Source organism: Equus caballus, chromosome 1 (genome assembly GCF_041296265.1).
Source record: "Equus caballus isolate H_3958 breed thoroughbred chromosome 1, TB-T2T, whole genome shotgun sequence".
Lineage (NCBI taxonomy): Eukaryota > Metazoa > Chordata > Mammalia > Perissodactyla > Equidae > Equus > Equus caballus.
The window spans coordinates 197,778,650-197,805,943 of NC_091684.1; the positions used below are offsets into that span (position 1 = coordinate 197,778,650).

A 27,294-nucleotide genomic window follows, 5' to 3' on the forward strand; every position below is an offset into this window, starting at 1 on the left:
GAAAAAAATTAATTACTTCTTTATTGTTGATGGGTAAATAATCTCATCTTCTTATACAAAGAATGACATATTAAAAGTTTTGGCCGAGAAACATACAGTTGAGAGTACCATAATTTCTCTAAAACTGCATTTATCCGTGGCAATTATCTTGGAAAATAATTACTATATTCAGTTAACATTGCATCAATAATTATAAAACTGTATCAATCATAGGGGTCGGCTTGGAGTGTAATGGTTAAGTTCGCACACTAGGCTTCAGCAGCCCAGGGTTTGAGGGTTCAGATCCCAGGCATGGACCTAGCACCGCTTATCAAGCCATGCTGCGGCAGGCGTCCCACATATAAAGTAGAGGAAGATGGGCACAGATGTTAGCTCAGGGCCAGTCTTCCTCAACAAAAAGAGGAGGATTGGCAATGGATGTTAGCTCAGGGCTAATCTTCCTCCAAAAAGAAAAAATTGTATCAATGATGAAAAATTTTATCAATAAATAAAGTCAATAAATTTCAATTTATTGATTGACAGTAATTGAGGAACCGTCACATTTACAGAGAAAAGAATATTCAGACTGCATGCAATTGGTACGGTGTCTCAGTTTTCCCACAGAGGGGCAGGCAGCACTTTGATTTTCACTTGGACCGTAAAGAAAGCTCTTCAAAGGAGCCGCCCATTTTCAACACTCAGTGCTAAAACGCACTCCGGGGTAGGAAGTCAGGAAGGGGTTGGTTTGAATCCTGTTGGGCCACCCCTTTATAGGGACTCTCTCAAATACTTTATCCACTAAGTTTCAATTTCTTCTGATATACAGGGGAAATAGTAATTGCATTGAGAAGATGAGATGAAAAAGCACTTGGGCACACAGTAAGTACCTAACAAGCGGCAGCTGCTTTTATCAAATAAATTTTTAGAAATTACTGAAATGATTTCTCAGATAAAGTAATGAATGTCTATATACTTTGTGGGAGAAGGGTGGGGAAAGAACTAGAACTTTCGTAAATATTGTAAACTGTAAAAAAGCCCAGGATTACTAGATGATCACAATGGGACACGAAGAAAACAAAAGGGAGAGGCTGACAGCAGGCCACTTATATGAAACTTTGTAATTGTTACTCAGTAGGTCTCCTGGTCTGTAAGCATAACCTATCACACGCCAGAGATGTCTGATGCAAGGAACACACTCTCTTTTAACAATCAAGCTTCTTCAGAGTATTTAAGAGTAGCTTTAATAGAAAGAACTTTGGAAGTTTAACTTAACTGCTACGAAGTTAACAGCACCTATATCTGAATTCAGAGGTAAGAACTTTTGTGCTAACGATACATTGAAAATTGAACGGCACACAAAAAATACAATATTCAGGCCAAACCTAAGTTGTACTGGTTGGACGTATTCCTTGCGAAACCTTTTAAGGTCTGCACTGATGGGCTGCTCGCCTTTCTCTACTGCCAATTTATCTGCTTCAGTAGGTTCTGGCTCTGGAATTTCAAATCTAAGAAGAAAAGCAAAATGAGAGAAATTTTTGATGTTCATACATAAATGAAAAGGATTTCAAATACAACAGGAAAAGTATTCTAACTAAGCAACCTTCTTTCCTACCATTTACGTGAAAAGTGCAATCACTGATAAACTTCCCTTAAAGTATTACATGCTACAAAAAAATGCCCTTTGGCTATACAGTACTAAGGTTTTTTATTCTTACTTTTATCAAAAAAAGTTTATTAACTAGTACTGATCAACAGGTCAATGGAAAAGAGCCAAGAAAAGAATCTGTAAGGAGTATAACCTTTTTAAAGAACCTAACAGAGATGGCTTATATAATAATCTGTTCTTAATATTTACTTTATTAAAATGAAAGCAGACGTAAGTTTCCTTAAATGAATGAATATAAATCCAAAGAGATGGTCCAAACTGAATTTTTTTTTTGAGGAAGATTAGCCCTGAACTAACTGCTGCCAATCCTCCTCTTTTTGCTGAGGAAGACTGGCCCTGAGCTAACATCTGTGCCCACCTTCCTCTACTTTATATGTGGGACGCCTTCCACAGCATGGCTTTTGCCAAGCGGTGCCATGCCCGTACCTGGGATCTGAACTGGCGAACCCCGGGCCGCCGAGAAGCAGAATGTGTGCACTTAACCTAAGCTGCACCACCAGGCCGGCCCCCCAACTGAATTTTAAAAAATATTTAAGAACACACCTTAAGTGGATAAGGTAAAAAAGTTAAAAAAAAAATCTTGCCCAATCATAGGAAATACACCTAAACTCTAAGGTGTGCTTTCCTTTTTTTGGACATGGAAATACAACTACGTAAATCTTCACAGCAAATCCCACTGACTCAGTCTGGTAATTTCAGAGAACAACATAAAGATACAAGTTAAGATAAAATTCTGGTAAGTTTTTAAATGTGAATCAACATTATTTTAGATTCCAGATACTATATTTTAACCTATAAAGCATTTAAAGTGCCACTAATATACTCAGTGAAAAAGAAAAATTTTAATCCAAAACTTAATTTTTTAAAATTAATGATAATAAAGGAAATGTTAATTTTTTTAGGTCTAATAATGATACTGTGGTTATATTTTTAATAAGAGTACTTATCTTTTAGAAAAACAAATGGAAATATTTACGGATGAAATATGCTATCCAGGATCTATACATGCTTCAAAGTAATCCTGGGGTTAGTGTTGAAGTGGGCAGGGAAACAGATGAAACACAAGTTGATAATTACTGAAGACGGATGATTGATAAATACGGTTTATTATATTTTTCTACTTACTCTTATAGATGTTTTGAAATTTTCCTTAATAAAAAGTTTGTTTTAAAAGTGAAAAGTAAAAATGTCTTTTTTAAGCAAGTATTGCTTCATTGCACAGAAAAAAATTCAGTAAAATACATAGTTTTATTCTTTTCTAAAACCAGGCTTTCTGATTACCACTATAAATATTACTAAGATCTGCAAAGACTTGTTATAAACGGATTTCAGTAAGCACACTGTTTGAAGAGAACAATGATACTGATAATTTAATGCCAAATAAATTATATTCAAAAACATACTAGCAGCACATCCTAGATATCCAGCACTCTGCAAGGATAGTTAACTTTTACAAAATGTTAATATAAGTGAAATAAGTATTTTTCTTACCGTTCAATTAGTAAGCTTAGCAATTCCTGTGGTTTACAAAATGAACGATATGTAGTAAGAAAAGTACGAACAAAATTGGGATCTGAAAAGGCAGAGCATAAAACAGGTTGCATGAGTTCCATTTACTCAGTTTAATTAATTCAAAGTAGCACATTTTGGAGGCCTTCCTTCCTTTTCCTTTTTATTCTGGCCCCTCCCACTGTGGTTCTTCCTGCCAATAGTGGTATTTCTTGATAAATGAGGACTGTTTCCCAATTTAAGATACATGAATATACAATTTTTATAAATATTTAATAATTAATGAAGTTAACACTATTATATTTTAGAGACATTTAATTAGTTATTCTTTTTGATTCTGCAGTATTCTTTTCTTTCTTTTTTTTTTTTTTTTGGTGAGGAAAATTGGCCCTGAGCTAACATCTGTTGCCAATCTTCCTCCTTTGTCTCTGGAAGATTGGCCCTCAGCTAACATTTGTGGCCATCTTCCTCTATTTTGTATGTGGGATGCCGCCACAGCATGGGTCAATGAGTGGTGTGTAGGTCTGCACCCAGGATCCAAAGCCACAAACCCCAGGCCATGGAAGTAGAGTGTGTAAACGTAACCACTACACCACTGGGCGGGCCCCTGCAGTCTTCTCTTTATATTTTAGAGGCAATCTATTTTTTTTTCCCAAGCCTCAAGCATTTTTGAACATTCCTGAAAAGCTTTTAGCTCCTTGGCCCTAGATAAGCTCTTGCAATGAGTTTCACATACCTGCATACATATGATATGTCAACCTTTCAATTAATTTCACCACAGTTCCTCCTTTAATAATGGGGATTCCACTTCTACTTTGCAAGCTGTCTTCAAAAACTATGTTTTCCTCAGAGTCTTTCACCACGAAACGATACATCTCAGGACTTGGTAACCTCAGTGGCTGCTCATTTTCTTCCTTCAGTAACACTGAGTCCAGCATTCGGTCCAGTGTGCTACGGTAATGAAGAGAAATGAGTGCTGCCATCCAGTTATTCTTCTCTTCGGCAGACTTGGCAGCAAATGTGATGCTGTTTTCATCTTTGGAGACTAATTCAAAAGCATGTCTGCACTCGCAAGTGTCTTCTTTATCACATATTTGTATTTTCCTCATGACAAACTTCTCTTTCAGTCTGTATTCTGCACTACTGTACCCTGGAAGCCGCGACTGGCTATGATTGGGTTTGCAGCTAATCATTAAGCCATCAAAGAGAAAAATATGCCGTTCATGTTTAGCACCAATTTTTGTCAAAGGACCTTCCATAATGAATTCATTACAACACTGTCCGATGTCTTTGCCTTCCCATCCATCTATGTTTTTCTGAATTTCATTCATTTTTTTAATAGCCAGGTGCTTGCTTCTTAATTGACGATTATAAAAAGGGCAAACAGGATCCCTAAAAAAAATACCAAGATAAATTTAGCCTATTCAATGGCTACACAATCCAAATGGTTTTAACTGTAAACCAACTCAAATCAACTGACAAAAATATTAAATAACCAAATACTAAGTTTTGCACACAGCATTAACTTTCTGCTACTAACTTAGCCACTAAACAATACCTCTCAATTTCATTATTGTAAAAGAGAAGCACTTGAAGCTCTATATTTCATTTCTACTGCAATAAGAATTAAAGTGACAAATAATCCTAAATTTCTTATATAAATTACAAAAAATTATTAATCTGTCTTTTAAAATTTTATTAAATATATTTTAACAACATGACAATGCCAATTTTAAAAGACTAAAAGCCAAAAGAAAGATGTATAACTTTCAAGTATAACTTGCAAGAATGCAATGATCACTATTAAGTAACACTTCTTGAGAAAACCAGGCATCAGATGTAATCAAGTATGCAGAAGCATGCATATTTTCAACAGTGTGGAATTACCCAGGTCGACGTCTAGGCGAATACTGCTTATAAATTCGGTCCATACTACCCTGGAGATTCATGAGAGCAGTAATAGCTTGGTTCAAACATTCTCTGTCTTCTTGTTCTTCACTACATGCTTTCAATTGCTAAGAAAAACCAAAAAGAAAAATTAAACCTGCATTGTTCAGTTCTCTTTCTTCTAATTAGAGGAAGCAGCAACAATATTACCCACTCTAAACGAATTTTAAATATACTTAACAAAAACACTGCTAATATGAAAATAATTTTATATGTTTGCCTCCTTATCCCTCAACCCAACCCTGTCTCTACATATGTAAATAGAATACAGATATAAAGTACTATTACCATAGAATCAGATAAAAAGCAATTGTGATAATCACCTGGACATTTTCCAGATATATAAAAATACTTTAAATACGCAAAACATGAAGCTTACAAGTTACTTTTGTTAGTAACTATGAATGGAGAAAATAACATAGAAACGCAAGTTATTTTATATTCTCTAATGATTAAATTCTTTTTTTTTTTTTTAAGATTTTTTATTTTATTCCTTTTTCTCCCCAAAGCCCCCTGGTACACAGTTGTATATTCTTCATTGCAGGTCCTTCTAGTTGTGGCATGTGGGACGCTGCCTCAGCATGGTTTGATGAGCAGTGCCATGTCCGCACCCAGGATTCGAACCAACGAAACGCTGGGCCACCTGCAGCGGAGCGTGCGAACTTAACCATTCGGCCACGAGGCCAGCCCCTAAATTCTTAAATTTTAGTGATTTCTAAAAGCTTGCATATCTTTGTTATACAACACAATCAAGTATGCTAACTTTAGCACTTCAATCATAAACCTTTCTGCAAACAGCATCTCACAAAGGATTCAACTGATATTTTTTTACAACATAAAATTCAACTGTTCTATTAAATATCAAGAAATCATGAAGGTTAATATTCTATCTTATTAACCCTTAGAAATAAGACTTATAAATTGCATTATTAATCCTAACAACTCTGGCTTTCTTTTTTTTTATTTTTTATTTTTTATTTTTAAAGATTTTATTTTTTTTCCTTTTTCTCCCCAAAGCCCCCCGGTACATAGTTGTGTATTCTTCGTTGTGGGTTCTTCTAGTTGTGGCATGTGGGACGCTGCCTCAGCGTGGTCTGATGAGCCGTGCCATGTCCGCGCCCAGGATTCGAACTAACGAAACACTGGACCGCCTGCAGTGGAGCGCGTGAACTTAACCACTCGGCCACGGGGCCAGCCCCTGGCTTTATTTCTTTATCCAAAGATTTCTCTTGTATCTCAGTCTTGAAATGGAAGAAAATTTACTTTATAATTCAGATTGGATGATGCCCCAATGTTTTAATTTGTTTGACAGAAGAATTCAAAATGGAGCATTATATAGACGTCATATGGAGATTTACAGATGCAAATATAGATTTATGCAAGAATATGGAAAAATTACAATCGCTTTTCAGAAAATTTCTAAAAATTTAAATTTATTTCATGATCTTAAACTACCTTACTAGAAATTTTGCAACAAATTTTCCTTACATTCTAAGAATAACCTGAAAACCATTCAGCAGTGGCTCCCACTCTTCATGAAGGAATTGAATGGATATTATTTGAGTACTCAGTCCATTACCTTTCATTTATATGTCCTAGAAATTATTCTCCATCTGGAGCACAGAGTCATCTGATACTTTTCAAGATACATGTAGAAGTGTTGATATCAAAAGATTTGTAATATAATTTAAGTGAGTATCAGTAGAAGTAAAACCTTAATCCCTAGATTAAGAAATGAAATGAAAAGATGAAGGGAAGAGACAAAATACCAAAGGAAGTTTGAAAAAGGATCAGTACTTAACCATTCTGACTTCTAAAGGTGAAAATTATTTATTTTCCTGTTTTAAAGATTTCTTACAAAAAGATTCTTCTCAGCTCCACTCTAAAATATTTTCTTAGTAAATACGGATACTGATGATATAAAAAGATTAATTATAGGCTTTTCATTATTGCTTTTGTTGATCCAAATTTCCAAATTATCACTAATAACAAGACTTTACCAAAATGAAAACTACTTTTCAATTTAGGTATATGAAGATGCTAAATTCTTACTATCTACTTGGTCTTAAGGCTGCTCAGACTCTTCCACATAAATGGCCATGTCATTTCTAAATATCCATGTGATAATTACAGGCTGTCAAGGAGAAATAAAACCTCAGGATACTTAAGGCACAGGATTTCCTGGTGACAGAAGGATAGAAAACAGTGCCTCTGTTTGCCATAACATTAGTCCAATAATTCGCGTAATATTTCTTGAATTTTGGGCAGCGAGGTTTAATAAACAACAGATTAATGGAAATCCAAGCTAATTCTCTATAGACAATTCAAAGAATGTATCCTAAACATCTTACACTGACACAGAAATTATCACGCTGAACTACTTGCAGACAAGTCACACTCTTTCACGCCCCAGGGGGCTTTCTACATTTCTGCCCCTGCCCCTTCTCATCCACCTGCTGAACTCAGCCTCTGTGATTCAGGGGAAATGCCTCCTCCCTCTGAAGCTCGTCCCCCCTCTCTCCTTTAAATTTTTTCTTTTGAAATAATATCAAATTTACAGAAAATTCATAAAAATAATACAAATAACTCCTGCATACTGAGTCACCAATTTTTAACATTTTGCCACATATGCTTCACCATTCTGCGTGTAGGTGTACACCATTCTTCCCCGAACCACCTGAGAGCAGTTTGTGATATCATCCTTTCAGTTCCTTGCTGAGAAAGGCAGGCCACTGTGGAATGGTTCTGAGATTGTCTTTGGAATATTAGGAAAACACAAATGTATCACAAATTTCTCTCAAGTAGGATCATTCCCCATTCTTCCTTTAGTATTTCAGCAGTAGGTCTTAGACCAAAGATATTCTTTTATATTCTTTTATAGTATAGCAGTCAATTTCAGGAAATTTAACATTGGTCAAGTTCTATTATCTAACTTACAGTGCATATCCAATTTTGTCACGGTCCCAGTCAGGCCCTTCAGGGTAATTTCCCCCCAATCAGGATCCAGTCAGTGCTGCACTTAGCTGTCATGTTTCTATTGTCTCTCTCAACCTGCAATAGTTCCTCAACCTTTATCATTCATGGCTCCCCGAAATAAATAATACACATACACGCTCGAACATGAGGATAAACCTCTACGGATGCAATGCCTATATGAATTTTTTTCTAACTTCCCTAGACAGACTTAGTTACTCCTGTATCACTGATCCCACAGTACTACTTCTATATTGCACTTATTTTGTAATTATTTATTTGATGCACATCTTTTCCACTAAACCATGGACTCCTTAAGGCTTGAGGCTATGTTTTATTCATTTTTGGTACAGTACTTGCATATGGTAGGTACCCAGTAAGGTAACTAGAATGAGTGACTGTTGTATAAATGCTTACAATTTTAAGTGTTCAGACAAATAACAACAATGAACACGTACTGAGCTCTTGTTCTGTGCAAGCTCTTTTACTTATGAGCTTACTTAATCTGTGCTACAACTCTCTAAGATAGGGACTGTTAGTACACACGTTACAGAAGAAGAAACTGAGGCATACAGAGGTTATGTAATTCACCCAAGATGAGTGGCAGAGTCTGTATTCAAGCCCAGGGCCCATGCTTTTTGCCACACTACTATACTGCCTTTCTACACTGACACCAAACACAATTATGCAGAACCTTGGTCTCTGCCTAAACCCGCTGACCACAAGTGGAAGGGGTCCCCATCTATGTTAAAAACAAACTGGATAATCACACAGTTTAAGAAATAAAATGACATAAGTGTGCTTTGGAAAAGTGGTCAAAGAGAATAAACGCCTTAACTAAGGAATAAAGCGGAAGTGATCTTTCATTAATGTGTAGTATCTTATGAACCTGACTGAAGAATAGATTTCTTGCTTACCTGATGATCATTATTCTCCTTAGTTGTCTACACGTGTATCCTGTCCAAGATTTTACACTTCATGTAAGTTTTTCTTAACTCTATGAGACTTCAATGAAGTACCATGCTTCTCTTGAATTCCTATAAAGTGCTGTGTCTATTATAGATATCTCTGTGCCTAAAGCAAGGGGAATTACAATAAATTAAGAATTTGCCTCTAAATCATCATACTGGGAGTTCAGTCTAGACGTGAAATAACATACGTGATCAATTCTTTTCTAGTAATAAACTTCTCTCTAGATTTTCATAAACATAGAATTTTAATAATTTGGTGGGAAATTCAACTCATTAAAACCTATCACTTTTCTTTATGCGCTTTTTAAAACAAAATGCATTATCTTCCTTCAGACGTCCTTGAGTGATGTGTCAGTGCTGGAAGAGTAAATATTATGTAGTAAACTATTCCTGATAGTCTTTTTCAAGAGTCAGAGCATTTCCTTCTTTAGACACTATCTCAGGCTCTTGATGTTATGAACACAGGAACACACACTCACACTCACACAGGAACACAAAAACAGTGACAAAGCAAATGTTACAAAATGTTAATCAGTGAATTTAGGTGAAGGGAGCTCACTAGACTATTTTTGTAACTTTTTTCTCTGTTTTTCAAAGTAAAAGGTTAAAAAGTATTACCTAAAGAAACTGAACTTTCTCATATTGGACTATTGGCTTATCTTTCCCAATGAACTTCATTAAAATTATTAATAACAGGTCTTCCTGTTAAGCTTTAATTAAATTAAGATGGATTAAGGTCTCTTAAGAGGGGAATTTTCATTCTTTCCATTACTGGATTTCTAGGAAATGGCCAGAGAGTTAGGGAGCAAAAGAATGTTACCTAGCTTTGAATAAAAGAATGTTACCTAGCTTTGATGCGAGAGAGTAGACGTTTTTAGAAACAGAAGGATAAACAGATTCTTTTCTTAGAATATAAGTATATGGTAGTAGAAAGTTACTTATGAATCAGAAAATGAACTGTTTTTTCCTCTTCCTCTTTACATAAGGATTGAAATATATTTTAAGAAAACATCTAAAATTTATCTGGAAAAAAAAAGGAAATGAAAATAGTTTGTGATTAACCCCAGAGGGGTTTAAATGTAAAAAGACATAATATACCCTATAAAATGAACTTTAAAGTATTGCTACAAATAACAATAATCCAACAATGTACTCTGAAATAATTTCAGGCAAACTACATATGATAACCTATTATTTCTCATTAGGTAGTTTTTCTTCTATCTTGCTTATTGTAAATCCTGATTCTGGAAATAAAACTTGAACAATATTTAAATGCTATGTCCACAAATAAATCTCCCTTGGTATATGACTGAAGCAGATACTTCAAGTTAAAACTGCTCCAGGATTGTTTCTACTCCCAAAGGAACGTGATAGCCTTAAGTCACTCTGTTCGTCTTCTTTCTCATGGTTCTCACCCCAAAGTAAGCTTATCATGAAAAGAAATTTCTTCTGGATGAGTACTTGAGCCCAAACAGTATCACATAAAGGCAATCTACAGAATGGGAGAAAATATTTGCAAATGATATAGCTGATAAGGTATTAATATCCAAAATATATGAAGAACTCCTATGACATAACTACAAAAATATAAACAAATGGAATAAAAAATGGACAAAGGACTTGAATAGACATTTCTCCAAAGAAGATATACAAATGGCCAACAAGCACATGAAAAGATGCTCACCACCACTAATCATTAGGGAAATGCAAATCAAAACCACAATGAAGGGCCGGCCCGGTGGTGCAGTGGTTAAGTTCACACGTTCCACCTTGGCGGCCGAGGGTTGACCGGTTCGGCTCCTGGGTGTGGACATGGCACAGCCTATGAAGCCATGCTGAGGCAGGCGTTCCACACATAAAGTAGAGGAAGATGGGCACGGATGTTAGCTCAGGGCCAGTCTTCCTCAGCAAAAAGAGGAAGATTGGCAGCGGATGTTAACTTAGGGCTAATCTTCCTCCAAAAAGAAAAAGAAAAAAAAAAACCAACAAAAAAACCCACAATGAGATCCCACCTCACATCCATAGGATAGCCACTAACAAAAAACAAAAAGTGGGGCCAGCCCAGTGGCATAGTGGTTAAGTTCATGTGCTCTGCTTTGGTGGCCTGGGGTTCACAGGTTCCAATCCTGGGTGCAGACCTAGGCACCGCTCATCAAGCTACACTGTGGTGGTGACCTATATACAAAATAGAGGAAGACTGGCACAGGTTTAGCTCAGGAACAATCTTCCTCAAGCTAAAAGAGGAGGACTGGCAACAGATGTTAGCTCAGGGCCAGTCTTCCTCATCAAAATAAATAAATAAATAAGTAAAAATAAACTAACAAGCGTTGGCAAAGATGTGGAGAAACTGAAACCTTTGTGTACTGTTGGTAGGGATGTAAATGATATAGCTGCTAAGAAATATAGTACAGTATTTCCTCAAAAAATTAAAAATAGAATTACCCTATGATTCAGCAATTCCACTTCTGAGTATATCTCCAAAAGAACTGAGAGTAGAAACTCGAGGAGTATCTGTACACCAGTATTCAGCAGCATTATTTACAATAACCAAAAAGTAGGAGAACCCAAGTGTCCCACCACACTGGTTGTATAACAACATACTTAACACCACTGAACTGCACACTTCAAATGGTTAAGATGGTAAATTGATGTGATGTATATTTTACCACGATTAAAAATAAACAAACTGTTTTAAAAAACCAACACTATCACAGCACAGATATGAAAGTAAAAAGTAGTTTCTCATCTGCCCATGTGATAACCCCTCTAGCTGGTGCCTAGAATTAGTCCTTATTTCAGTGTTTTTCAAAGTGTATGTGATAATCTATTAGATTAGATCAATATCATTTTTTCTTAAAAGAAACAGAATAGAATACAGTCATGTGCCACATAACCATGTTTCGGTCAACAACGGACCATATACATGATGGTGGTCCCCTAAGATTAGTACCATATAGCCTAGGTGTGTAGGAGGCTGTACCATCTAGGTTTGTGTAAGTGCACTCTGTGAAGTTCGCACAATGATGAAATCATCTAACGACACATTTCTCAGAACATATCCCTGTCATTAAGTGTATAATAGAGAACACTGCATGAAATGCTCAGCAGCATTTCATGAAACTCTGTTTCATGTGTGTGTATGCACAGAGTCATGATGTTCAATGCATTCCTTACTGTGGATCATTCGCACTGCATAACATACAGACTGATGCCCACGGGACAATAAATGCTATAAATAAGTAGGCCACTTTCTAGATATCTAGGCCCTTCTGATCCCACTAACAGAGTCATATGCTTACCAAGAATCAATAGCATATGCTTCCAAATATGTTTTTGCCAGTTGTGTTGATGCTGTAATTATGTAATTACACATTACATAAGTCAAAGAAATATGAGTATAAAAAAGGATATTTATATGACAACTCAATCAAATGATTTTAAAGGCAAGTCCCTTTAAAAAGGTATAGATAGGAAAGATAACTGTAAAAGATTTGGAAAAATCATAAAAATCTAGGTTTCTGCTCTCAGACTGCTTTACAAGCATTTCAAGTTCATGTAGCATCTAAAAATAAATGCAAATTAGAAATCATAGAAGATAATTTTTGTGACTTAAGGAAGAAATGTTCATTTGTAGGGGTTCTGTATGTGTACATTTATTAAACTAAAATGTATACAATATTTCTTTTTATGATTATTTAAATTAACTGACCAACTACCAGTCCCAATCACAATGGCCAAGAGGACCTGAGGTCCAGTGATCAACTGATGGCAAAAGTAGCCATGGCCTCAGGATGAGTCAGGCCATCACAGTCAGCATGCTGATTTTAGATGCAGACCTCAGGGATTTTTAAAACCCACTCATCCAGACAGGGAAAAAATAAGCTTCAATTACAGAATCAAACCAGGATTTTTAAATGTTGGCAAATATTAGAAGGCAAGTATAAGGCTAATGATAGAACTTCCAATTAGACATGAACATTATCTAAAAAATTTTATGAATCCAAATATACATCTGGGGCTGCCAATGTAGTATTCATATGAAGCCTGAAATCCTTTGCATGAGTTCTTTGTGGATCCAGTAGTCTCCATGGGGATATACACAATCAAGTTGTTTACCTATTTGTGCACAAAAGCTGGTGAGCTCCAGCCAGCATCACACATTATGGGCTGAAAAACTCCATGAAAAAGAATTCTTGAGGTAGGTATTCATTAGAAATCATAAAATAAATTCCTTGCCTAGAAGCCTACAAAATATAGAGTTATTCTGACTTTTATTTTAATATTATTAATAATGACTTAGAAGGAAAAAGTCAGAATAGGTTGTCTAAACCTAAAGGAGAGGTACAAAATGCTCAAGGAGAAAGATGCTTTGCTTCTAAAAAGCAATAAAAATATTGGGGAAAAAAATTTTACTGAGCAAGATATGTTGAAATTACAATTGAAAAAGAAAAATAATCTGAAAGTAGACAAAAGTCCTCAGATGTTAGCTGGAGTCAATGCAGATCAGTAGCTATGACGCACAGAAATGAGAATGGATGGTCCCCAGAAAATCTCCATCTCTCCATATGCCCATTTGGTAACAGTCTTAAAGATCAAAGGAAGGTGCATATGGAACCTGAAGTGGAAAAAGAAACACTCATTGACAACTCTGATGCCTGTCCAAAGACAGCAGATAAGTCTTTTATAACTAGGCAGTTGTACTTTAAGGCTTCAAAGAATGAATAATAAAGTGAAACCACTCACATCTCATCAGTGAAACTATAACCTTTACAATAAGTATGGAATATACTCAGTTTTAATTAATGCACAGCAACAGGAACAAATAGAAATGTGGAATGCAAAGACAAGACACAGAAGAGAAGAAATTTAAAATGGCAAACGACTTGAATAACTCCACAGAAAGGCTATCCAAAAGGCCAATAAACATATACCCAAGTTGATTAATAATCAAGCAAATACAAATTAAAACCACCAGATACCATTATAAATATACCAGATGACAAATTTAAAAGTGTGAAAATATGCATAAAGAGCAACATCTTATAGTTCTGGTAGGAGTACAAAGCGTACACCCATTTTGGAAAATTGTTTGGCATTATCTCTTAAATGTGAAAATATACACACCCGATGACCAAGCAATTCCATCCGAGTATATACTCTAGAGAAATAAAATGCATGCATATGTATACTAAGAGATATGCGCAAGAATGTCTATGGCAGGTGTTATACCTTAGAACCTTTAATAGCAAGACACTGTTCATCAACCAGAAAAGGATAAATAAATCATGGTTTATTCAAACAACAGAAGAAAATTAACTAGAACAACATAAAAAAAAAAATCAAAGAATCTTACAAATATAACTGGGAGAAGATACAAAACACAAAATAATACATACAGTTTGATCTAATTTATTTAACGTTTAGAAACAGGCTATACATATTTTAGGTGAGATATATACAGCTAGTTAGACTAAAGAAAAGCTACAAAGTAACTGCCATTGAAGTCAGAGTAGGGGTTTACCGCCAGTGTGTTTACACATCACCTTTATTATATAACACGTTTATGTTTTATACTTTTCTCTAAGTATGTACTACATCATAATAAAGTTTATACTATATATTAGAACCTTTAAAAATTCAACATATTTTTATGTTTACTGATCTTTCAAAAGAGTTCAAGTTTTACCATAATTTGTTTTTAATATGTTGCTTAGGTCCTAGCTAAGAGAGGAAGAACATGACACTGCATGGAAAAAAATGTCAACTTTAAAAGTGCTTTTCTTAATAAGTTAAAACAAGATGGAAATTTAGATCAATGTTATGCATAAAAGTTACTAATTATTCATATAAAGTTAAACCACGGTTGCTGTGTACCTCCAAAAATCAATGAAAAAAAATACCTTCTTTTCCATAATGTTAGTACTTTGAGATTCTCTATTATGAAATGACAGGTAAAGATAAATTTTCCTCTATCTACCACTTGGAAATGATATAAAGATAAGAAGAAATACAGGCTTTTCTCCATGGCCCATGGAAACGTAAACATTTAAGGTAACTTATTTTTATGTATATAAAGAATAATATGATCGGATCAAAAACTAGTTTTTAAGCTTCATAAATGCAAGTACTTTTGGCTAAGGAAGCTTTCATCTTACCTTTAATAATTCGAAGTAGTGCCAACAATGATACACTGGCACAAGCATCAGGCGTGGAAGGACATAACGAACCGCCTCTCTGAACCCATCAGCAATGGACTGCAGAGCAAAAAGATGCAACAGTTTATCTGTGATGCGAAGGAGCCATAAAAGCAGCACCTAACAGAAATAGCTTTAGGAACGCCAAGGTACAGACTTACCAAAACTATAATGGAAAGTATGTTCTATATTGAAATTGAAGTGCTGTAAAGCAAGTTCTTTCTCCTTTCCCTCCTTTAAGTTATTAGATAGATAAATACATATATTTCTTCATCTCGCACATGGGTAAAATAACTTTCACAATAGTCCTCTCAGCTTTTCTTCAGAAGTTTTGGCTTCCACCTACCCTAAAGGAATTTTGAAAAGCTATGTACCCTCTCACACATTTTTAGGTCATCATTGAAATGGTTTAAGTTTAAACAGGATGCATCTTTTGGGATGTTGCACATTTTAGATGTGATTTAAAGATATTCCACCAAACAATGATTAAATAAATTTCAGATCTGATTTCTGCAGAAAGTCTGACTTCGTTCTTAAATTCCAACACACATGTTAATGTCACAGTCTTAAGTACAAGAAGCCTCTGGAAGAGCCAATAACTGCTTCTCACAGAGGACATCCAGGTTTGAGTTGACATGACATGTCGGCTGCCAAGAGTTTTAACACCATCACGGCCCTTCTTTGGAACTCTTCTGCTTTGCGATCAAGGAACTCTCCTTCAGGAGCAATACATTTTAGCTCCTGGCTGGTGCCCTGGAGGTTTTTACACCTTAGATCCAAGTATAACGCAAAATTGAATATGGCAATAAGCAATGTGTAAGAGAAACGGGAAAAGAGAATGCAAAAACACAAACAAGGTGACAGATAGACTAGAAACTGATCTCCTTAGAGCTCCCTGTGACCCTGAATCACTGAAAGACCCTACTGCACAGCTAGGGCTAGGTATATCCCAGTTTTGAAAGCTAACAGGCTGTAGAATAACTGATGTTTTAAAAATTTATAAAGGATTTAAAAGTCACTCATATTGATTTCAAATGTCATTAAGGTTGACTTATTTAAACTGGTATTTCTCCTCATCAGGTAAATACAGACAACAGCAATATATATTATGAAGAAAGAATCTGATATGCTGCTTTTAAAATATATCCTCATGGGTGAATATTCCCATAATTCTCATATGTTGTTAACCGAAGTTAAATTATAATTTGTCCCATAAAATTGTTACCAGGATAGGCACAGAGTCAACTTATTTTCCTAAAGATTAATTTATTTTATCATGTAATTAATTACAATAGTGATATGAATTACTCTGGATATATTTTTATACATAGTGCTTTATCTGGACCCAAGATGAAACTTTAAAATTAGTCTACAAAGATCACTTGTAACAGCTACTAAAGTGCATTCTAAAATATTAATGCAACATGTATTTATAGTGTAAGCAGTCCTCTAACAACAACCCAGGCTAGCGTTTGAGTGCGTAATATGTGCCAATGTGCTTAGTGTATTCCCTCTCAACTTTCATGACCACAAGACGTATACATTACCATCACCACTTTACAAAGGAGCAAACTGAGTCTCAGCGATTAAGTGACTAGCTCAAGGTAAGACAACTATTAATTGGCACAAAGCCAAAGTTCGGACATGAAAGCTCATACTCTTAAAGTATGCTATACATCTTCTAAAGTCTTATCGTTTTCTTACACAATGAAGTTAATACAGTACAAGTGAGTTTGGCCTGAAAAAGTGTTTTATCTAACTCTTTCAATTTCACTGCATATTTGCAGAAATAGCTTAAATAACTGGGTCCTAAACATTCAAATCCCACAGAAAGAATTACTAATAAAATAGGAAGGAAACAAGAAATATTGTTGTGAGTGCTTTTAATGAGTATGCAAAGATCTTATAGGCAGATAGTCCCATTTTAACGTTTACTTTATGGTTTACATGAATATATAACATTTAACTTAAAAAAGTTATTCCTTCAACTGAAGTAAATTTTGAGAATTAGGTGTCATTTTTATTTCAAGTTCACAAGTTTTTGAGTAGAGTAGAAGTAGAAGGTAATAATGGGAATTCACAGTAAAAAAGGCAGACAGAAGAGGTAAGAGCAGTTTTGAACATTTACATTTAAAGTGCTTGTGGGATATCCAAGTGAATCAGTTCAAAGGGCAGCTGGTTATATGAAAGTGTACACACACTCACACACACCCAGTACTCAGAAGAGAGTCGTGGCTTGAAAATACAAACAGGAAGTCACCAGTATATGGGCAGTAACAAAAGCAAAGGGCAAACATAAAGGCACGCAAGGAGAGCATAGAGGAGAGGAAAGCAGGGGCTGATGACAGAAGCTGGATAACAGCTGCAGTGAAGAAGCCTGGGAAGAAGAAATCAGAGAAGATGGAAATTAGGAGAAAGTAACATCCCGGGGGCCAAAGGACAAGAGGGGGACTAACAAATACTATAGACATAAATATGAGAACAAGTAGCCACTGGATTTGGTGGTTACGTTCACTGTCAAGAGCAGTTTTTAGTGTTAGATCCTGACTAGAACACAGATGATAGCAGTTTGATGAAGAATGGAGGAAAGTAACATGAAGACAACTGGCTACAGAGGGAAAAAAATGACAGGGGTTTGGGGGCTGGAGTGACAAAAGGTTTATTTATTTGCGTGTTTTAGGACAGTAAGGATTTGACCATATTCCTACACTGTGGGAGAAGAGCCAGTCCAGACGCAGGAGGTCTCTACAGCAATAAGCAGTCAAGGACCATCAAGGCCGACGCAACCTTTGTTAAGTGCTGAGAGAGTAAAAAACATAACTTTGTCTCTCTTCACTTACTTTCACTTTATCTAACAGTATTACTGAACCAATTAACTTGCATACTGCCTACTCCCCATTAATATATTTATCTCCTTTAAATTCTAGGCCTGATAGAGAAATTAGTATGATTACACCTGAGGATATTCTCCACTCTATGATTTCAGTTCTATCTCCTGTAGGAAATAAAATCTGAAATAGCTCTCCATATTCATCTCTACATCCCACATCCAGAATGTTCCAGATTTTTCTGGTCAATCAATATTTGTGATGGTATTTTATAGAAGATTCCTACATTAAGAACAGATTGAAAGAACTCAAGACAGAAAACAGAACAATCTAGGCTTAGAATTAACATTTTGAAGGATTGGTGAAATATGTCCTCACTTGCTTTATGAAAAGATTCTAGAATTATAAATATTTAAAAGCCAAGAGGTGAAATACTTCTTTAGATGCTTTATTAAAAAACATTCAATTCAAGTTTACCTGAAAGTGTAGAGCCACTGCAGGTCTGGCCATCAACTTACTGAAATGTTCATTGAATTTTGGTGAAAGGATGTCCTGTGATAATGTTTCATAAGGATCAAAAGCCTGCTCCTATTTTTTAAAAAGAAAAACATATTAGGTTTAAAAAAACATCTTTTCTACTAATATAGCACAGATTACTCAAGGGCAAATTTTCATTCAAGTCCTCAACTAGGTTTCTGAACATTCTGCTCTCCACTTTTCAGGGAAAAACAATGATTATGGCCGCAACTGGGAAATTTTTTAAAAATGTAAGTCACAACTGTGCAAGGGATGACAAGAAGCTATTGGTCCTAAAATACATCACTGACTTTATGGTCACAAGCATTAAACTATGAAAATGCTTATGTACATCTATTCCCAGTAAACGAAAGGTGTAGTGATTAGTAAAAGAAGGCCAGGATTGGACATTTCAGTTAGGTTGGAATGAGTTTACACTCAGGATACTTTCAAATGAAGCAGAAAGTGATACTGCTATTTTATCCACTCTACAGTCTTCAACATTAGAAAAAGAAGCAGAGAGTAACGTACAGTAAAATAACAAAGCAGAAACTGCCTATTATTTTGTCCAGTGTTTATATTTAAATAAATTCTTATTGGTTGATAATAATCAATATCCCCAATGTTTAGTTAGAACTAAGAGATTTGTTTCATTTTTGTATTTTAGAAATACAGTACATTTTTCAGAAAATAACAAGTATTGGTGAAAATGCAGAGAAACTGGAACCCTCATCCACTGCCCATGGGAATGTGCAATGGTGCAGCCTCTGTGGAAAACAGTTTGGTGGTTCCTCAAAAAGCGAACCAACTAACTACCAAACAACCCAGTAATTCTACTCCTAGGTATATACCCGAAAGAAATGGAAACAGGAACTCAGATAGATACTTGTATGCCAATGCTCATTGCAGCATTATTCACAATAGCAAAAAGGTGGAAAAAACACAAGTGTCCATCAAAAAATAAATGAATAAACAAAGTGTGATATATACATACAATGAAATATTATTCAGCCATAGAAAAGGATGGAGTTCTGATACATGCTCTGACATGGATGAACCTTGAAAACATTACGCTAAGTGAAATAAGCAGACACGAAAGAATAAATATTGCATGATACTACTTACATCAAATATCTAGAATCAGCAAGTTCACAGAAACAGAAAGTAGACTGGAGGTTACCAGGGGTTGGGGAGGGAAGAGGGAGTTACTGCTTAATGAGTAGAGTTTCTGTTTAGGGTGATGAAAAGTTTTGGAAATAGAGAGTGGTAACTATTGTATAATACTGTGGATTTAATTAATGCCACTGAATTGTACACTTAAAAGTGATTAAAATGGAAAATTTTGTTACATGTATTTTACCACAATAAAAAACAAAATAAAAATTAGAGAATATATTATGTTTTTGAACCATGGTATCTTTAAAAATACAGCAAGCAACGAGACTACAAATTAATATGCTAAGATATCACAATATAAGACTTTCTAATAAGAACCAGGGCTGAATATTTTGGGTAGGTATCAGTAACTGAATATTTCTATACTATCAGTTTCATTGTCTACAAAATGGATGTAGTAAAAGTGATCCATATTTTCAGAAAAATATAGGCAGAGATTATAAAATTAGGAAATTTACATGAAATCTAAAGAAAGCACTTTTAAAAGAAAAAATGGCTGAGTATGAAAAGATTTTCAACTTTATTAGTTAAAAAAAAAGCAAAATTAAAAGAACAATGAGATGCTGTTTTCTTGTCATTAGACGGGCAAAAATGAATGGGATAAAACTCAGAGTTAGTGAAGGTGTGAGAAGAAAGAGGGCCTGCACTTACTGGAACTTATCTGGAAGTAAATTTGGCAAAGTGTTCCAAAGTTCTAACGTTGTACTTAGTCTTTAGTGAAGCAATTCCACCTCTAGGGATATATCCTAAAATAATTATTAGACTACGAAGGCACAAATATGTTTGTCGCAGCACTATTTACAATAACAAAATAATGAAAACAACCCACATGCTTAAGGATAACATAGAGTTAAAAGTATGTAATGGTGTCACCATAAAACATAGTACTTACTCAGACTTTAAAAATTGTGAAGTAAATTTATTTATTTATTTTTATTATTTTTTTAAATAACATGCGTTGCGATTGTGCATTGTGTCATGTGTCCAGGAAGGAAATGTAATGTGCAGTATTTCCCATTTTGCCAAGCTTATTTGGTCACAAGAAGACCCCTTCCTCCAGGAAATACCCGCAGACATTTTTTTTTTTGAGGAAGATTAGCCCTGAGCTAACTACTGCCAATCCTCCTCTTTTTGCTGAGGAAGACTGGCCCTGAGCTAACATCCATGCCCATCTTCCTCTACTTTATATGTGGGACGCCTACCATAGCATGACTTTTGCCAAGCGGTGCCATGTCCGCACCTGGGATCCGAACCAGCAAACTCCGAGTCGCCAAGAAGCGGAACATGCGAACTTAACCACTGCGCCACAGGGCCAGCCCCGTAAATTTATTAACATTGAAAATGTTCGTGATGTTTTAAATGAAAAATGCAAGTTACAAAATAGTAAGATCTTATTTTTGTAAATACACATAGGTTTGAATGTATGTACAGAAAAATATTTCTAAGAATAATGAATGTTATAAGGTAAACTTATCTCTGGGTGTTGCAAAAGGAAGTGACTTTTTAATTTATATTTGTCTCTATTTTTCTGAATATTTTTACACTGAGCTACATTATTTTTATAATCATTTAAAAGACAACATAATGATTTTCACTCTGAGAAAAAGATTAAAATATAAACTTCCTGGGGCCAGCCCGCGGCAGAGTGGTTGGGTTCGCACGCTCCGCTTTGGCAGCCCAGGGTTTCGCTGGTTAGGATCCTGGGGACAGACATAGCACTGCTCATCGAGCCATCGTGAGGTGGCATCCCACATGCCACAACTAGAACGACCCACAACTAAAAACATACAACTATGTACCAGGGGACTTTGGGGAGAAAAAGGAAAAATAAAATCTTTAAAAATATATATATACATAAACTTCCTTTTCAATTTTTCAAAATTAAAATCCACAAAAGCTAAACAGCTATGGCCAATAAAATTGCTATTCTTTCACCTTAAATGGACTTGCTATTAAAAAAAATCTTAAACATTACTCCTCTATTTACTTTCACTATAAACATTACACTACAAAGTAAGTGTCACTACAAACACAGAGAATGTCATTTTAGTTTGCTATTGATTAAATCCTAAGTATTTTTTACAGTAGCCAGCAGTGTCTTCTACTTTTCACAAAAAATATTTTACTAAATTTCTTAATACAGCATTTAGGACCTAAATGAGACTATAAAGTAGTTTTGTGATCTTACTTCTGCCAAATCTTCGAAACAGCTGCCAGCTAAGGGATGAGGACTGCTTTCATCAGTCATCTCAACTGTGTCCTCAATCAAACCTAGAAGTTTCACAGTCAATTCATGTATATCTAAAATGTTACTGAAAATCTTCTCAATATCCTGAAAAAGAAAAAAAAGAAAGGTTAAGATATGAGGTTGAGAATTTTGTTTAAAAAGTACTAAATATAACATAAGCAATATAATTGTTAAGAGTGTATTTTCACCCAACTACATACTAATATATTCTAAGACATATATTATAAAACATAGCAAAAGTCAATCATGAATAAGGAAGGGAAATAAAAAAACCTCTTAGATTACACACAATAAATTTACTGGAAAATACAGATTCCAGATAGTTCTGTTCAACAGTTCTAAAATCTCATATTGTGGGTGATCCAAGCAACTCTTTACATAAAGAATCCTGGCATCTGAATATTTTAAAATTGGCTAACAGTCTTGATCCAGTTCTTACAGAGCTGGTTAATGACAAGAGCTGGGATCAAAATGAAGGTGTGACTCAATCCAGATACAATCTGGTTTCACTATTTGTGGCCTGTCTCCTGGATTTGAGGAGGAATTAAGGATTTCATTTAAGCTCCTATGTGTGAATTATATCTGGGTTAAGACATGTGAAGTCCCCTGGACACAGACAGACCATATGACTGATTATCCACGTTACGGCCAACTATTATTCACTCTGGCATCTTGTAATGGAAACATCAGGGGCTATCGAACTGACAGATCTGATCTTGGATCCTGGCCCCACCACTTGCTAGATGAATGCCCCTGGATTAGGAGGATAATGACAATAACAGCAGCTAAGATTTCCTGGTCACTCATTATGTTCCAGGCACTATTTTAAGTACTTGACATGTAATTTTGTAACAGCTTTATTAGATAGATACTATCATCATCCTCATTTTACAAATGAGAAAACAGAGGCACAGAGCGGTTAAGTAATTTGCCCAGGGTTGCATAGCTGGTACACTAATACCTACCTCATAAAGTTCTTAGGAGGATTAAATCAGGTGATTTCTACAAAAGCTCCTGGCATATATGAGACCCTCCACAAATGCTGAGCTTTTGAAGACACAAGAGTAGGGCCCAAAGGAGTAAATTAAGATCACTCTTAAAAGTCATTCATTCCTTTATCAAATATTTGCTGAGTACTATGTTTTGATCTCAGATGGTCTTTATCTCAAAAGTTTACAGTCTAGGGGCCGGCCCCACAGCATAGTGGTTAAGTTCAACACTCTTTACTTTGGCAGCCTGGGTTCATGGGTTTGGATCCTGGGTGCAGACGTCCACCACTTGTCAGCCATGCTGTGGCAGTGACCCCCATACAACATAGAGGAAGACTGGTACAGATGTTAGCTTAGGACTAATTTTCCTCAAGCAAAAAAAGAGGAAGAGTGGCAATAGATGTTATTAGCTCAGGGTGAATCTTCCTCAGCAAAAAAAAAAAAAAAAAGAAAAAAGTTTACAGTCCAGTCTATGCTAAAAAACTATGGTAGATATAGAGAAAAAAGGAATTCTCCTTCTCTTGACCCTTCAGTATTATAATGGAAATTTTCTATCAAACCAGCACTAATTCAGTGAAAAGAACCGTAAAAATTAACTCCTGAGGAATGAAAACTGATGGACACAGAAAAGGCAAATAAGACAATATTAGCTACCAGCATTTGTTAGATTTTTATTCTTCATACCACTACAGATGAAACTCAATTATACTGTAGTATAAAGGAACCCAAATTCAAGTTCAACCTCTATAACTTATCAAGTCATCACTATTTTGTGTCAATTCCCCCCCTAGCAGGGCAGAGATGGTAACACCTGCCCTACCAACCTCAGAGGACTGTTAGAAGGGTCACGTAAAATAGGATAGTACTCTAAAAAGCAGAAAATGCCGGCTACTTAAGGCAATGTGTCCAGTGGGAGTTATCATCAACGTTAAACACACGTACAAAAGAAAAAGGATAGAAGCCAATGAAAACACCTTAAATTATCACTGAAACTCATTCTTTTGGAAAAGCATGAAAAAAGCTAAACCAGTTCCCAATCTTAAGCACTAAGCCAGCACTCCTATTCACTCGTGATAGTTATTTGGGGAAGTCAGGAGGTAGAAGAAAGGCTGAGTATTTACAGCGAAGGACGGACACACAGACATCTAAGAAAAAACAAATCATGATAAGAGAAGGAAAGAAAAAGAAAATCTGTTTTTCCAAGACAGTATTTGTCTAGCTGGGTTCCTGGGAGCTGACTTTAGAAGCTAAAGAGGTAAGAAAGAGACGCAGGCCCCGTTGGATGCCATCCCACCACCCGCTCCCACCCTGTCTTCCAACACGGCAGCTCTGTCTCTGTTTATGTGACATTCTGCATAAACTTTTATTTTGGAAGAGTTCCACTGTTAAAACTTTCACCAACTGCCTTAAAGTACTTACCAAAGGACAAGAAAAGCCTAAGTCTTTCTTTTCTAGACCGTACACCTTTTTCACCATCTTCAAATGAATGACTATAAATCTCAGATACTGCAGAGCAGAAAAAGATTTCATTCTGGTGCAATCACCCTTTCTAATTTTGTGTCTAATTTTCACTGTCACCACACTTATTACATTAATATAACAATTCATACATTTTAAAAACCCACAAATACTACATAAAAGAACATTTTTGTTTTATATACTCATGATGTATATAAAGTTACTATTTGTGATTTTAAGCTACTATTTGACTTCCGGGGTAGAATTTCAAACGCAAAAAGTACTTACAGAAGGTTTAAACAGCTTTCTGTCAGAAAGAAAGGCTTCTCGAAATACTTTTATGATCATATTTAGTTCCCGGAGATACTGTCTTTCTTCTGCAATTTCAGTTCTGACAAGGTCATAGTAATTCAATTCACCTGAAGAACTCGGCTCATCTTCACAGAGAGAAACCAAACCTATGTCATCCTGATCAAACATGTCCATCAAAACCTGAGAAATATAAACCAGTAACGTATAAATCTGCTTTCCTTACTTCTACAAAACCACCTCAAAGTACTTGGAATTAAAACATTAAACAATGACAGTTGTGTATATTTACAGCCTAATTTAGATGAGAAAATTCAAAATAAGAGAAATACACAAAGTTGAAGGGGAAAAATGAAACTGGATATGGAAAAGTGAATATTTCTGGAAATAAGATAAATGCAATAGTGAAATATATATATAAGTGCATGTGTGTGTATGCATATATACGTAATACACAGATACACACACACACAAATACACATATACAATAGCAAAAAGAGCACACCTTTGGAGAACAACAATCTGAGCCAAAATCCCAGTTCAACCACTTACTTACCTATGATTACAGACAAGTTATTTATTCTTTTGAAAGTCAGACTCCATATATATATATAAAATGCAACTGATGAAAGAATTCAATGAGGTAATGTATATAAATGCACACTACTAATACAGTAAGCATTCAAAAAGGTAGTTCCTTGTCCCACGTTAAGGATGGCTGAATGCACTTGGGTAGAGTTCAAAGGAGAAAATGAAATGACACTATTGCAGAGGCACATGACAGACTAACAGTGTGATGCTTTTCTGATGCATATTTACTACATCAACAACTCATATTAAGTTCATTTGTTAAAACCAACCATCGCACAGATGCCTTAAACTACTGTGGTGACAATTTCCCCTTTCAGAAAATAGTAAAGATAGCTGCTATGGGCTTCCTAAGTCAACCAATAGGCAAGAACTAGCTGTAAATCAAAAGCAATAGGAAAAGGTGACCATACTTTTTAGAATTAAAAATAATCCAAAAAGAAAAGAAAAACTGGATCTACTTAATTATATACTCAAGACTGACTAAAAATTTCTTAGAGTTCAGGAAAAGAGAAAGGCACAATCCCAAACAGGAAGCTTAGAAAAGTAAAACAGCTTCAAGGGGATGACAGGAAATTCTGACAACACATGTGAGATAATCATGCATTTATGCACTCTGAAAAACATCTATTGACCACCAGAAATTGTGCCAGGTGTTGGTAAAACACAGCAGTGAAGGGAACGAACACGAACCCTGCCCTCCTGATGTTGCTGACTCTGACTCTGCAAGATTTCCTAAACCTGGTCAGTTCTTTCCCCGCTGCATGCTTTCCACTAGTAAGTGTGCACTGTCACTTGCGAGGATACCCACGTCTTGCAACATGCTCTCCCTGCCGCTGGTCTTCCCAACTCCATTTCCAAAATCATGTTCCTAAACCAAATTTGTGTCATACCCTCCATGAAAATGATACTGGTATTTGTTACCTTCATCATAAAATCCTAATTTCGTGAGGATAAGGGCCATTTGCAATCTAACCCAGCCTACTTCCTTAGCCCCATCTCCTGGGGCAAGGGAAACCCCTCTCCTCCTCGCTGCCCACTCAGGCCACTACTCTCCTGCCACTGAGCATCATTACCCCCAGGTCCCACCCACTTTAGACCTTTCAAGAAACCACTGGGGCTGAACAGGGAATGAGCTGACGAAATCTGATCTTAAACAAACATGCAAAAGAACCAAAGGTGTGACAGAACAGTTTTCTCTTCCCCACCGGAGAATGTTTTTAAAGTGGTCCATACTTGCTATGTCTAACATCTTATTCCCGCTCATCTCTCAAGCTCATCACTCTGCTGAAACTGCTCTCACTAATGACCTCCTAGAGCCTTCTTACTTGTTTTCTCCAGTTACTGACACCGCTGACCACTCTCTGCTTCTTAAAACTTTCTCTTCTCTTGGCTGCTGATACACCACTCTGTCAGTGGGGCCTCCTTCTCCACCACCCACCTTCCCCAGCACCCAACGCAGGCTTCTGTTTTTGGAACTGTTTTGGTCACACAACACAACAGGCGTCAGGCAGGTGACATTATGGTAATCTCTAAGAAGTAGTGGGATCGTGGCACACGGAAGGTGCATGCACCTAAAGACAAATGGCAGTGTTCAACACCAGCAATTGTGTGTCAGGCATTTTCATTTTCTTTTTTCAAGAAGAGTCTGGAATCTACACTTTTATGTGAAGTTCTCAGATTTGTAAACACAAATAGATGGCAAGTAATTCAAAATTTTTTTTTTTAAAGATTGGCACCTGAGCTAACAACTGTTGCCAATCTTCTTTTTTTTCTGCTTTCTCTCCCCAAACCCTCCGTACATAGTTATATATCTTAGTTGCAGGTCCTTCTAGTTGTGGGATGTGGGACACCGCCTCAACATGGCCTGACGAGCGGTGCCATGTCTGTGCCCAGGATCCAAACCCTGGGCTGCCGCAGCGGAGCGCGTGAACTTAACCACT

General features: G+C 35.9%; 1 protein-coding gene across 3 annotated transcripts in view; it reads right to left on the reverse strand.

Moving 5' to 3' along the window:
- SOS2 (SOS Ras/Rho guanine nucleotide exchange factor 2) overlaps positions 1 to 27,294 on the reverse strand; it is an 88,476-nt gene that overhangs the window by 27,707 nt on the left and 33,475 nt on the right. For all 3 annotated transcript variants that reach the window (XM_023624853.2, XM_070242506.1, XM_023624861.2), the window contains 8 exons: positions 24,743 to 24,946; positions 21,948 to 22,091; positions 18,545 to 18,655; positions 15,201 to 15,299; positions 5,042 to 5,169; positions 3,891 to 4,546; positions 3,137 to 3,218; positions 1,362 to 1,484 (listed from right to left, as the gene is read on the reverse strand). In XM_023624853.2, the coding sequence (XP_023480621.2) occupies positions 1,362 to 1,484; positions 3,137 to 3,218; positions 3,891 to 4,546; positions 5,042 to 5,169; positions 15,201 to 15,299; positions 18,545 to 18,655; positions 21,948 to 22,091; positions 24,743 to 24,946 (1,547 nt within the window). The remainder of the gene's footprint in view (positions 1 to 1,361; positions 1,485 to 3,136; positions 3,219 to 3,890; positions 4,547 to 5,041; positions 5,170 to 15,200; positions 15,300 to 18,544; positions 18,656 to 21,947; positions 22,092 to 24,742; positions 24,947 to 27,294) is intronic.